General features: G+C 49.0%; 1 protein-coding gene across 2 annotated transcripts; it reads left to right on the top strand.

The window, feature by feature from the left end:
- Positions 1–999: 999 nt before the first annotated feature.
- Positions 1,000–12,125, top strand: LOC105475165 (transmembrane protein 171). Of its 2 annotated transcripts, none has more exons than XM_011730196.3 (4): positions 1,000–1,138; positions 3,749–4,455; positions 8,726–8,867; positions 11,847–12,125. In XM_011730196.3, exons 1-4 carry the CDS (start codon positions 1,065–1,067, stop codon positions 12,034–12,036), a joined length of 1,113 nt encoding a protein of 370 aa, XP_011728498.2. In that variant the 5' UTR covers positions 1,000–1,064; the 3' UTR covers positions 12,037–12,125. The 2 variants fall into 2 exon arrangements, with proteins under 2 accessions (XP_011728498.2, XP_011728497.2); XM_011730195.3 differs by having other exon boundaries at positions 11,844–12,125.
- Positions 12,126–12,355: the final 230 nt, after the last annotated feature.

Below are 12,355 nucleotides of genomic sequence, written 5' to 3'. Positions count from 1 at the left end.
GGCACCTCTGCGCTTGGACAGAGAACCCTTGACTCCCCTTCCACAGTGTCCTGACCCCTGGTGTGGAAACTAGCACAGTTGGATCCGTATCACGTGTCACGGGGCTGGTTACAAATAGCACAGCGATTGGCAAACTCATCCCGAAACTCCCGGTTCAAGGGCAGGGAAAGTGACCAGTTTAATTCCGGCAGATCATTAGTGGTAGAGAACCAGGAAGGGGGTTCTATGGCAAAGCAGGGCTATGTGCAGACGTGTGGGTGCGGAAAGGGCAGAGCTAGTCCGGCGCGGGGCTTGCCGCGTCTCGGCCTCAATATCCGAGCCAGGACCTCAGGCCTGAATGGCTGGGTGTGGAGTGCCCTTGTCTCACATTCTGTAGAACGCACGTCGTCTCAGTGACCTGGTGGCTCCACATCCTGTTCGATGGGGAGCTCGCAGCGAGGCGCTTCCCCCTGTAACCCCACTCCAGGTCTCCGGAGTAGCAGGAGGGCCACAGGGCTGCTGGGTGTAGTCGCCCGGGACCTCGCGGTGGCCAAGGCCACGGCGGCCGGGGCACGGTACCCTGTTCTGCCTGGGCCGCGACCACGAGGGAGGCGGTGGAGAGGGGGGGCAGGCACTTCTTCCGCGACCCCCACGCAGCCGCTCTCTCGCGCCCCTCCGGAACTGGGCCTCAGGCCTCGAGAGGGAGCGGGCCTCTGCGGGCGGGGCGCGCAGTTCCTCCAGCCAGGGGGAGCATCTCAACTCGCCGGCCCCCGTCAGGCGTGCGGGCCAGGCAGCCGTGGAAGGTGCCCATTTCTCCCAGACTCCTCGCGCGCACAGCCACGGGCGCAGAGGCGGCCAAACCCGCCAGCCCTGGGTTCCGAAGCCGCCCCTGGCTCTCCATGCCCTTGCGGGCGCGCCCCGGGACCCCGGTGGCGGCCAGCTCCCACCGGTCGCTCCTGCCCTGCCCTTCCCGGGCCGCCGCGCCCGCGCGGCACCGCCTCCTTCTCTAAATACGGCAGGGCCCGCCCGCCGCACCAGGACGCACCGGGGGTAGGGTGCTGGGCGACCGGCGCAGTCGAGGCCGCATGCGGAGGCGGACGCCGCGCCCAGCCAGTGCCCACAGCAGTGCGGTCAGCGGGGACGCCGGACCCAGCCTCAGGTAAGAGGCCCCGGCCCGCGCGCCTGCGCCGGAGGCGGCGGGTCGGGCGCTGAGCTGTGCTGCCAGGCTGGGCGCCGGGAGCTGCGGCAGCGCGGAGGCGCTGGGTATCCGAGCCCAACCTGCGCCCCTGCGAGCCCCTCGGGCTTGTTGGTTGCTCTTGGGCTCCCTAAAAGCCGCAAACGTATTTCGCGCAGAAGGCATTTGCCCCTGGTTTCGTTCCCCAAACTCACCAGAGCTTTGGACGTGGAGAGGTGCTGTGAATTTTGCAAATGTCTTTTGGAAAACCAATAGGAGTGTTGGGGAGGGGAGTTTGACTTTGGGGAGGTTAAGTGTAGGGTCGTGTTTGGAATAGGTTTCATTGCGAGTGAGTGTGGGTGTCTTTGTATCCGTTTGTGAGTGCATCTGTCGGGGAAGGAGAGAGACTGAGACTACTGCCACACTATTTTGGATCAGAGCACCTCAGCCAGGTGCTCAGTCCACTAGTCCACGGACAAGAAACTACAGATTCAGTTTCGGGCTTCTGTTTACTGGTGTTTGGGAATTTGCCTTAAGACAGTTGAAGCCTTGTGACTTGCTGCAAAGTTGACTATACTGGGAATAAATGAATTCCTGATAGGACTTTGCAGCCGAGAATCACTCTTCTCTTCCTTGTCTCCGAAACCGCGGAAGAGATTGCATGATTCAGGAAAAAATTAAAAACAAGCAAACAAAAAAACCCAGTATATGTAGACTTCAGGACTCTCCATCGTTTCATTCCACTGGGAGTTTTGGAATGTACTCCCTGTAGCATAAGTGAGGACTACTGTATACTCAATATGAAATTCTTATTCACTGCAGGATGTTACTGACTTCATAAAAAATGGGAAGATTAAAAAAATTAATTAGTGCAATGCTTTCTTTGTCTCAGCTTAACTGCATCTGTATATCAAGTTTTCCCAAGTTTGAAATGAAAGCTTTTTTCCCTCCTCTATTTCCTTTTTTTCCCAACTTCCCTCTGATTCTATCATACTTTTTCCTGGAAAAGTTGTTCCCAGTGTAAGATTACCTGCTTGCTTTCTTTACCTAAACTGACCTTCCTTCAATGCGATTTTGGTTTGTCAAGATCATCTTGGGCTTAGGGCCTCAGTCTTGAGTTCCTTCATGTGACCATGGGTGTGAGCAGCGCAAAATATTTTAAAAGTTTTCTTTCCTTGGGCAGGTGAAAATAGTCTTCATGATTTTGGATTGTCTTTGCAAATTCCGGACCTGACTTACGGGGTCCTGGTAAAATATCCCATTCATTGGAGTAAAATAAGATAACGAGATAATTAAGTCAGCTGTGTGTAAGCTAGACAACTCTTTAACAACTACTTGGTATATTTAGTATATTATACCCTTGAAGTATAGGGCTTGGGTGATTTTGTGGAAGGTGCTTTCCCACTTGATTCCACCTATGCTATTCTTTCATAGTCAAGTTCCCCCCCTCCACCCATTTTGTGCTTTATAACTAGCAATTTTATTGGCTGCTTGTTTTTTAAATGAGTCTCAACCTCTTTGTGGAAGTAGGTGACACCCATGGAGGAGGGTGAGTGAGAGGCCACACCTGCCTTTGGGTACCTGTCTGCCCTGAAAATGGAGCTCCCCTTGACCTGCTGTGCCACACTTTCCAGGGTCATCCCAGACCCAAGCAACTGGGTCACCAGTCTGTGCTTATTGAGAACCCAAGAACCATTTTTTTTTTTTTGGCAGGGTCTCGCTCTGTTGCCCAGGCTGGAGTGTAGTGGCGTGATCTTGGCTCACTGCAACCTCCAGCTCCCGGGCTCAATCTATCCTCCCACCTCAGCCTCCCAGGTAGCTGGGACCACAGGCACCATGCCTGACTAAATTTTGCATTTTTAGCAGAGATGGGGTTTTGCTGTGTCACCTAGGCTGGTCTCGAACTCCTGAGCTCAAGCAATCTGCCTGCCTCTGCCTCCCAAAATGCTGGGATTACAGGTGCAAGCCACTGCACCTGGCCTCAAGAACCACATTTTGATAGAATCAACTTGAAAGTCCACCAAACCCACTGTGTTCCTGAACAGCCTTCTTATTCTATTGAAACTGCTGAAATTGGGTCTTTTGTAGATGTAGCCTTAGAATAAAACATGAAATGGAAAGCTGCGGTAGTCTAAAACAGGAAATGGAAAGTTAGTTACTGAACTAACTGACTTGAAAGTGCTGAGAGCAGCTGTGATGAAAAGTGGGGCATTTGCAATCAGAAAGAATCCCTGTGGTTCTTCCCTCATTCACCAGTGTTTTTTTTCCCCAGGGAAATGAGTTTGTAAGACTCAGAAAACGAAACACCACACCCAGTTACTTTTGTTCTTTAATTTTTTAAAAAAGATACCCTTAGATGTGTAGTAATTGAATTTCCTCTGTTTTGAATATCTCATAAAATTACATATTTAGGAGTTTCTGAATACTAGTTTTTCTGACTCATAAACCAAGTCATTGTTCTACAGCTTATCAGTTGCATAAAGTTCTACCCCCAAGGCCTCATGCTAGTGTGATTTCAGAAATGGCCAGCAAAAAACCAGGGTGGTTCCGGAACACCTGTGCCCACGTTAATTTGGTGTTTGGTTGTGTTTGCAGAGCTGCTGAAATCTTAGAGGGAAGAAAACACATCCCACACTGCCTCCAGGAAGGGGCTCTCCTGGACATGTCTCCTGCAGCTGCTGCTGAGCCAGATGGGGACCAGCAGGACAGACACGTCAGCAAGCTCATCTTCTGCTTCTTTGTCTTTGGCGCCGTCTTGTTGTGTGTGGGAGTCCTGCTCTCCATCTTTGGGTTCCAGGCATGCCAATATAAGCCCCTCCCAGACTGCCCCATTGTGCTCAAGGTGGCGGGGCCTGCATGTGCCGTGGTTGGGCTTGGGGCTGTGATCCTGGCCCGCTCCCGGGCGCAACTTCAGCTCCGTGCAGGGCTGCAGAGAGGTCGGCAGATGGACCCCGACCGAGCCTTCATCTGTGGAGAGAGCCGCCAGTTTGCCCAGTGCCTTATCTTTGGATTTCTCTTCTTGACAAGCGGCATGCTCATCAGCGTCCTGGGCATTTGGGTCCCTGGATGTGGCTCCGACTGGGCACGGGAACCGCTAAACGAGACAGACACTGGCGACTCAAAGCCCCGGATGTGTGGGTTCCTTTCTCTGCAGATCATGGGGCCCTTGATTGTGCTTGTGGGATTGTGTTTCTTCGTGATTGCCCACATTAAGAAAAGAAACACGCTGAATATTGGCCAGGATGCCTCTGAGAGAGAAGAGGGACAGATCCAGAGTATGGAGGCTGTCCAGGTCACTGTAGGTGGGTTGCTGTCATTTGCGTTCTTGCTTCTATCACAGTGGCTTTGCAGCAGGGTTTCACCAGCTGCTCTTGGTTCTCATCTGGATTCTCTTTCTCACTTCTTCCATCTCTCACACCTGTGTGTGCATACACGCGCACACCCCCACCATGTGTACATACACAATGCTGCTGCTGTGGGAAGCCCTGTAGGAACCTTGCATACATCGTTTTCCCCCAGCAACTCTTTCCTACTTTGCAAAGCATTGGGATATTAAATTGACCTTGACCGAGGTCACAGAGCAAATTAAGAGGAAAGTGAGAAGAACCGTGAGGACAGCCTTGGAGCCTTCTACCACCTTAGGGACTCACTAAGTGACCGTGTTACCCCTGTTATTCTCACACCAAAACCACATAGCATTTTAGTTGTGGGACACTTGGGTTCTCCTCCCAGGCTGTCACTAGCTGGCTGTCCTTGTAAGTCCTTAACCTCTCCTGCGTTGGTTTATATCTCTGTAAAACGAGCAGTACCTCTCTAAGATTCCTGCAGCACTAACATTCTAGGATTCTGGATCTGTCCAAGTCCAGCAGTCTTCAGGTGTTTTGAGGGGCCTCTGCACTGTCTCTGTGTTGTGACAGTGTCTCTTTTTTGTGACATCATCCGTGGCTGCAGGGCTGAGGCAAAGCTTGGAAGCAGCAGGATGAACCAAGATGGACTATGACAGCACCTGTCACTTCTTTCTCCCATGGAATGCCTACAAGTTCCTTTTGGGTCCCCGGGTTCTACAGAAGAGATAGAGTGCCATTTCCCGGAGCCTGCCCCCTCAGAATGATGGCAGTAGCACTGGCCTCAGCTTCACACAACCAAGGAAAAACCCCATCGCTGCTCACTGGCAGATCACTTTTTTTCAGTCTCCTACTTTTGAAAGAGTGAAGTTGTGAAACCAATGACATTTAAAAGGCTAGGAAAAGAGGTCTGCAGAACAGAAAGCATGGAGGGGACAGAGAGGGAGTGTGATGAGTGAGATGTGTGTCCTGTTTGGGGCTGTCTACTGGAAGCAGTGGAATTCACTGACCGCAGCCTGGAGGGGAGGAACTGGGTTGCTGGACTTGCATGGCACCAGCCTTGGAGAGGAGGGGCAGATGGATCTGCAGCCATTCCTTGTGTAGAGCCAGGGTGGATGCTCCCAGCTTACTGATTAATATATTTATGCATTAATATATTTATGGTGACAACACAAATGTTAGTTATATATTCACAATAGCTAACACTTATATAGGGTCTGTTTTTGTGCCAAACACCCATTTAAGTGCTTTATCATGTGCTCTGAAAGGTCCCCCTGTGTGAAATTCATTCACACCTACAGCAACCCGAGGAGGCAGATACTGTTAGTACCTCCATGTTACACAGGAAGAAAATGAGGCATGTAGATATCAAGTGACTTGCCTAAGGTCACACCCTAGCAAGTGGTAGAGCAAGGTTCCAACCCAAGTGTGTGGGCACACCCACAGAATAGCCTTTGCATGGCACCCTGCCCAGGGCACGTGGGTGTGATTCCATTCTTGGAAGTTATTACATGAAAAAGGGGCTCCCTTTAATTTGACAGATATTCTCAGTGCTTTTGACGAACACCGTGGGGTATAAGTAAATATGTTCATCCAACGCTGCTATGCTTCCATTTAGTTGGGAACGGTTCAAGGGGAGTTTTTGGGCCCAGCCTTCCACCTGGTGGCTAGAATCAGAGTGGAGGCAGGGGACAGAGCTGAGGTGCTGCTCCTGGTGTCCTTGTCCTAAAGTTGGCACCTCATGGTTTAAAATCTTTTCAACTTAACCCTTTAAACCCCCATCAAACGTATGAAAATCTTGCATCCTAACTCCTCTCCTTTGATATTGTGGGATAGGGTTTACATTTGTTGAATCCGAGAAGCATGCTCTCTCTCCTTGTTGTGGGGACACTCAGTGCTATCCTGGATACACAGCAGGTGTATGAGACAGCGCTCCCTGGAGGGGTGTGTCTGTTGTCCACTCACAGAGGACGTCAAGTTTTGAAAGATACATGAAAGGGAACTCGCAGAGGAGCGGCCTCTTTCCAGGGAGAGCAGGTTGCAGGGTGTGGGCAGGCCGAGCTGCTGGGACAAAGGGCTGGAGAGCCTTGGAGGTAACAGGTTACTGGAGCATTTCCTTGTGTGTTTTTGAGAGGTGACTGGCCTGCCCTCAAGGCTTACTTCACAGGTTCTTTATTCTACAGTGTGTAATGGAAGTGAACACAACCCCGATTCCTCTTAACCTACCAAGACCTTCTAAAAAAGTAAATGAGAATCCCAGGACAACTATTATGCTTTCTCACCTTTAGATTAGCAAAACGTATTTTAAACTCTCATTGCCTTCTCCTTGCAGAAGGAAGGGGAGATAGAATTAATGCATTTTCTGAAGGGCTAAATTCCCTCTGGGAAATGATTGAGGCTGCTGTGGCTCATGAAGGGTAGAGAGTGGAGCCAGTGGCCAATTGCCTCTGTGGTGTTTCTTCATCATGCAAATCAGTACCCTTGGCTGGTGTTGAGCTGAGAGAGCTGGCTCTGTACTCCTCACTGTGTTCACTGCCAGATGCAAATCGGCCCATCTAGTCCTTCCTTCTACCTGTCCTGTGATGCAGGTACCACCCAGCCTGCAGTTGTGGTGGCTGAGGTCAAGGAGGTCGCCTAGCTTGTTCAGGTTGGAACCCCCATCATTTTAAAGAATCCTATGCCACCCTAAGCAAGTGTCAGACGTGCTAGGAGTGCGAACCACTCTCCTGCCTACAGGGAAATAAAGCCACATCTTCTTCCTTTTTTCTGAACTGCTATTGCTGTTGCCAGCTTCTTAGAGGCTTTCCCCAGGCCCCCAGCAGTGGTGCTGCCACAGCTGTACACTGTTCTGGGCCAGTGGTGTGGTGCATTTTATATTGGAATCAGAATACAAATTAGAGCTTGCATCTGGTCCCTAGTTTCTCCTCAAAACATGAGGATGTATTCTGGAGTGAACAGTAGCCACAGAAATGCAAAAACCAAACTTGTTTGGGTTCGACCTTCATCTGTATAGTTGGGTGAAATTTTGGTAAATAACAGTTAGGGACTGTAGTATGGCTTATTGTCATTTGCTCAGGGGCTGAAACTACATTTGAGCAACAAGGCACTTTAGCTAACAGCTAACTTGTGAATTAAGTTGTAGGCTGGAAAAGAGAAAAGCTTTATCAGCAGTAAACACCCCAGAGGAGGGAAGGGAGCTCGTTAGCAAACAATTCACAGAGAGGCTTGGGCTTAGACTTGCTACGAAATATAGACCCACTTTCATACCATAATGGTCAGCACTCTGGATTCTGAAATGTAGGCCTACTTTTAAAAAATTTGTAGTTAAAAAAAAAAAAATTTTATATATATATATATAGCGCATAAACAATTTAAACTGCTTTTTGTTTTGTTTTGTTTTTTGTTTTGAGACAGAATCTCACTCTGTTGCCCAGGCTGGAGTGCAGTGATGTGATCCTGGCTCTCCACAACCTCCGCCTCCCGGGTTCAAGCCTCTCCTGCCTCAGCCTCCCGAGTAGCTGGGATTACAGGCGCCGCCACCACGCCTCTGCCTCCCAGAGTGCTGGGATTACAGGTGTGGGCCACCATGCCTGGCTTTTTTTTTCCTTTTTTAAAAGACATGGTCTGGGTCTGTCACCCAGGCTGGAGTGCAGTAGTACAAACATAGTTCACTGCAGCCTAGAACTCCTGGGCTCAAGCAGTCCTCCTAGCTCAGCCTTCCCAGTAGCTGGGACTACAGGCGTTTACTCCCACTTCTGTCTAATTTTTTTCTTTTAATTTTTTTGAAATGAGATATCGCTGTGTTGACCAGGCTGGTCTCCAACTCCTGGGCTCAAGCGATCATTCCTCCTCAGCTTCCCAAAGTGCTGGGATTATAGGTGTGAGCCACTTCACATTTTTAAATGGTTTAGTGGCGTTGAATACAGTCACAATGTTGTTCAACCATCATCATCATCAATTTCCGGAACTCTTCCATTATCCCAAACAGAAACTCTCTACTCGCCAAACAGCAATTCCCACTCCCTTCCCCACTCCCCAACCCCTCCTGGCCCCTGGTAACCTAGTCTACTTTTCTATCTTTATACATTTAATGGGCTCACTGTTAAATTCTGGAGTTAGCAGCAGGTGTATTGACCTTTTATATAGATGGGCCTACTTAATTTTGCTTTTGCTAATTTGCTTCCATTTATTACCCACCTGTCTTCAACTAAATATTGTGTTTCCTTAGGTGACTCGGTAATAATATTTCCACCACCTCCACCACCTTACTTTCCTGAATCTTCAGCTTCTGCGGTCACTGAGAGTCCTGGGACTAACAGTCTGCTTCCAAATGAAAGCCCCCCTTCATATTACAGTATTTTCAACTATGGGTAAGAATTTCAATTTGAACTTTGAGAGAGGCCTGAATTCAGGCCACACTAGTATTAAGGCTGTGGTTCACCAGGAGGCATTTGAGTATTTTTTTTGCTGATGTTATGTCAGAATTTGTGTCTTGATATTAACAAGTACCTTTCAGGAAACTTTGGGCAGCACATAAGTTAAAAATGATAAAGTGATCATGCTGGGTGAATATGAAGCCTACTCCAGGCATCTTTATGTGCTCCTAACAGGGGTGATACTTAGAATGTTTAACAACCCTTGCCGGGTGTGGTGGTTTACACCTGTAATCCCAGCACTTTGGGAGGCTGAGGTGAGTGGATCACTTGAGCTTGGGAGTTTGAGACCAGCCTGGCCAACATGGCAAAACTCCGACTCTACTAAAAATAGAAGAATGAGCTGGGGATCGTGGCAGGCATCTGTAATCTTAGCTACTCAGGAGGCTGAGGCATGAGGATCGGTTGAACGCCAAGAGGCAGAAGTTGCAGTGAGCCTGTTACCGCTGGAGGGTGTCCAGGTTATTGGTGTTTTGAACAAAGAACTGGACAAAATGCACAAACAAAGCAAGGAAAGAATGAAGCAACAAAAGCAAAAATCTATTGAAAATGGAAGTACACTCCACAGGGTGGGAGCAAGCCTGAACAGCTGCTCAAGGGCCCAGTTCCAGAATCTTCTTGGATCCAAATCCCCCCTAGAGGTTTCCCATTGGCAACTTGGTGTTCACCTCATGTAAATGAAGTAGTGGCCCACAATCAGTCTGATTGGTTGAAGAAAGCAGCCAATCAGAGGCTGAAGTGAGGTTACAAAGTTGCACTCCTATGCAAACTTTCAATTTCCCATCTGCCAAAAGGTGGGTGTTTGCAAAGGGAGTAGTCTTTGGTCCTTTCGTTACTTACGGGTGGAAAGTTAGGGTTTTCCTTTCACTTTAGTTCTAGGAAGTCAGCGTGAAACAGCCGTAGGTTCCCTGCTTCCAGACCCTATTCTTGTGCCCCGAGCCGAGATTGTGCCACTGCATTCCAGCCTGGGCAACAGAGTGAGACTCTGTCTCAGAAAAAAAAAAAAAAAGAATGTTTGACGACCCACTAATCAGACTGAGCGCCAGGACTGGGCCAGGAGGCCCCTGCTATGCTAGGCTTCACTGCTTTCGATCATGGAGAGGTGTGAGGGTTCCAGGGGATTCCCAACAGTTACAGAAGGGCTTTAGTACTCTGATGGCTGTGCTTGGGTGACTGGCTAAAATCAGCCTAAGCCCTGACCCAACACAGCTGGACCTCTCCTTCAATACTCGCTCCTTCCCTGGGCCACAGAGAACATCAGGTCAACACTCACCCTACACAGAAGGCTGCGAGGCGGGCTCTAGTGGGACGGGCCAGAGGTGCCAGGAGCCTGGGGTAGGGGATCCAGATGGAGAATGACACTGAGGAGGAGGCGGAGATGATGAGTTCCAGGGTGAGTGACAGGGAAGCTCAGAGGTCCCCAACTGAGAGGACGTGGGTGATGAGCTTGGTTTTGGTGGTGGGCGGCTGATGGTGGAGGCACAGTGAGATGAGGGCCTTGGAGGCAAATTGGGAGGAGCTGGGTTTTGGGAGAGAGAGGAGGTGGTGGAGATGGAGCTGCAGAGGTTGTTGGAGAACCAGGAGGGCGAAGAGTCAGGGACTAGTGGGAAACCCCCAGGAGTGGATTGTGCAGATCCCAGAAATGGTGTGCTCAGCGAGCAGGGCTGGAGAAGGCTCTGGTGGTACCTTTTAGAATGGGAAACTAGGGTGCAGGAAGGAAGAATTGCTTCAAGTTGTCACTGGCTGAAGCAGGTAAGACAATGAGATATGTGCATTTTTGCACGCAGTGAGCAGCAGGGACAGAGAGGCTGGTGCTCACTGCTGGGGACAGCACCACCTTACCTTGTCATTTGTGTTTGAGGAACTCCCTCTCCACCCTGCCCTGACGGAGCAGACAGTGGGCCCTGGAGCAGCGGCCAGGGTGCTTTTCCTCTGGGGCCTGGAGAGAGTGAAGTTGTGTAGAGATTCTTTTTCCACAGAAGTAGGGGGACAGGTTATCTGATGGGAGAGGGAAAGAGGTGGCTGACAAGGACAGAATTGGCTTTAGAGCTTCATATGGGGTCGTGGTGGGGGGATCCAGGGAGGTGCATGTGGGAGCGGCCCTGCATGGAGGAAAGGCAAGCTAGGGCTGGACCTCTGTAGAATTCTCATCGTGAATGTTTGTATTTTTTTTTTTTCTTCTAATGATAAACTTCCCCAAACCCTAAAATCAATGTCTAGTAACTTAAACTACTGCTGCTGCTACTATGATTTCTGCGTCCCAGGGTCTGGCTTTTCTTGCATTAGTTTATGTAATTCTCATATCCACTCTAGGAGAAAGGAACGTTATCATCCTCATTTCACAGATAAGGAAACTGAGGTTTAGCAATGTTAATTCACTTGCCCAAGATCACGTAACTGGGAAGCAGCAGAGTAGATTCCAGTGCAGGTCGACTTTTGTTAGAGCCCACTCCATTAGCCAGTATGCCTTCCTGCCGTCCTTCAGGTTTGTGGCTTAATGTTTTAATTTTCCATATGCATAAGTTTGTCTGCCTTATGTTAGCTGTCCCAGAAGACAGAATAGCAGAGAACTGTGTGTGTGTGTGTGTGTGTGTGTGTGTATGTGTATGTGTGTGTGTGTCTGCCTATGGTCTCCTTGGATGGTATCTGCAAATTTGTATTAAATGTCTTTTCAATGACAAGGGGAATGACAGCAGGAGTGAAACTGTCTTAATGTTACACTCAGCTCTAGGAAAAGGAAGAGGTAAGAAATCAAAACAAATCTATGAAAAGCAGAGTGTGGGAGAAATTACTCCTCAGTTTCTTGCAAATACTCCTAAGTACATGTAATGAAACGTTTGAAAAGAACCTAGTACTAAAGGGGCGTCACTGTTTTCATTCCCTCCCCTTCATGTTCTCTCTCCTTCTCTTTAGCAGGACCCCAGCTTCAGAGGGTGTAGCCTCTGAGAGAGACTGTGAATCTATATATACCATTTCCAGGACGAATTCATCTTCTGAGGTCTCACATACTCCTCATCTTCCATCTGAATTGCCTCCTAGATATGAAGAAAAAGAAAATGCTGCAGCTACATTCTTGCCTCTATCTTCTGAGCCTTCCCCACTGTAAACTATGGACTACAGCTCAGTTTTATATGTAATGGATCACTATTTTATTTAATTTGTTTTTTTTAATAAAAAATACAATAGCATTGGCTAGATTCTGACTTTCCTGCTACAGCATCAACAGGGGTAACCAACCTTCCAGGTTAGATTCCAGCCATTAGTGCTTCAGACCATGGAAACGGGCAAAGTGCCCAGGGTCCAGGAACTGAACGTGCCCTCTTTGGATAGCATCTATTCATTTGTACTCAATGTCTTTTCAATGAAAAGGGAATGACAACAGGAGTGAGACTGTCTTAATTTATTCATTTGTACATTATACACTT

This window comes from Macaca nemestrina, chromosome 6 (assembly GCF_043159975.1).
Source record: "Macaca nemestrina isolate mMacNem1 chromosome 6, mMacNem.hap1, whole genome shotgun sequence".
In the NCBI taxonomy this organism is placed as follows: domain Eukaryota; kingdom Metazoa; phylum Chordata; class Mammalia; order Primates; family Cercopithecidae; genus Macaca; species Macaca nemestrina.
This window is presented reverse-complemented; position numbering and strand designations above follow the sequence as displayed.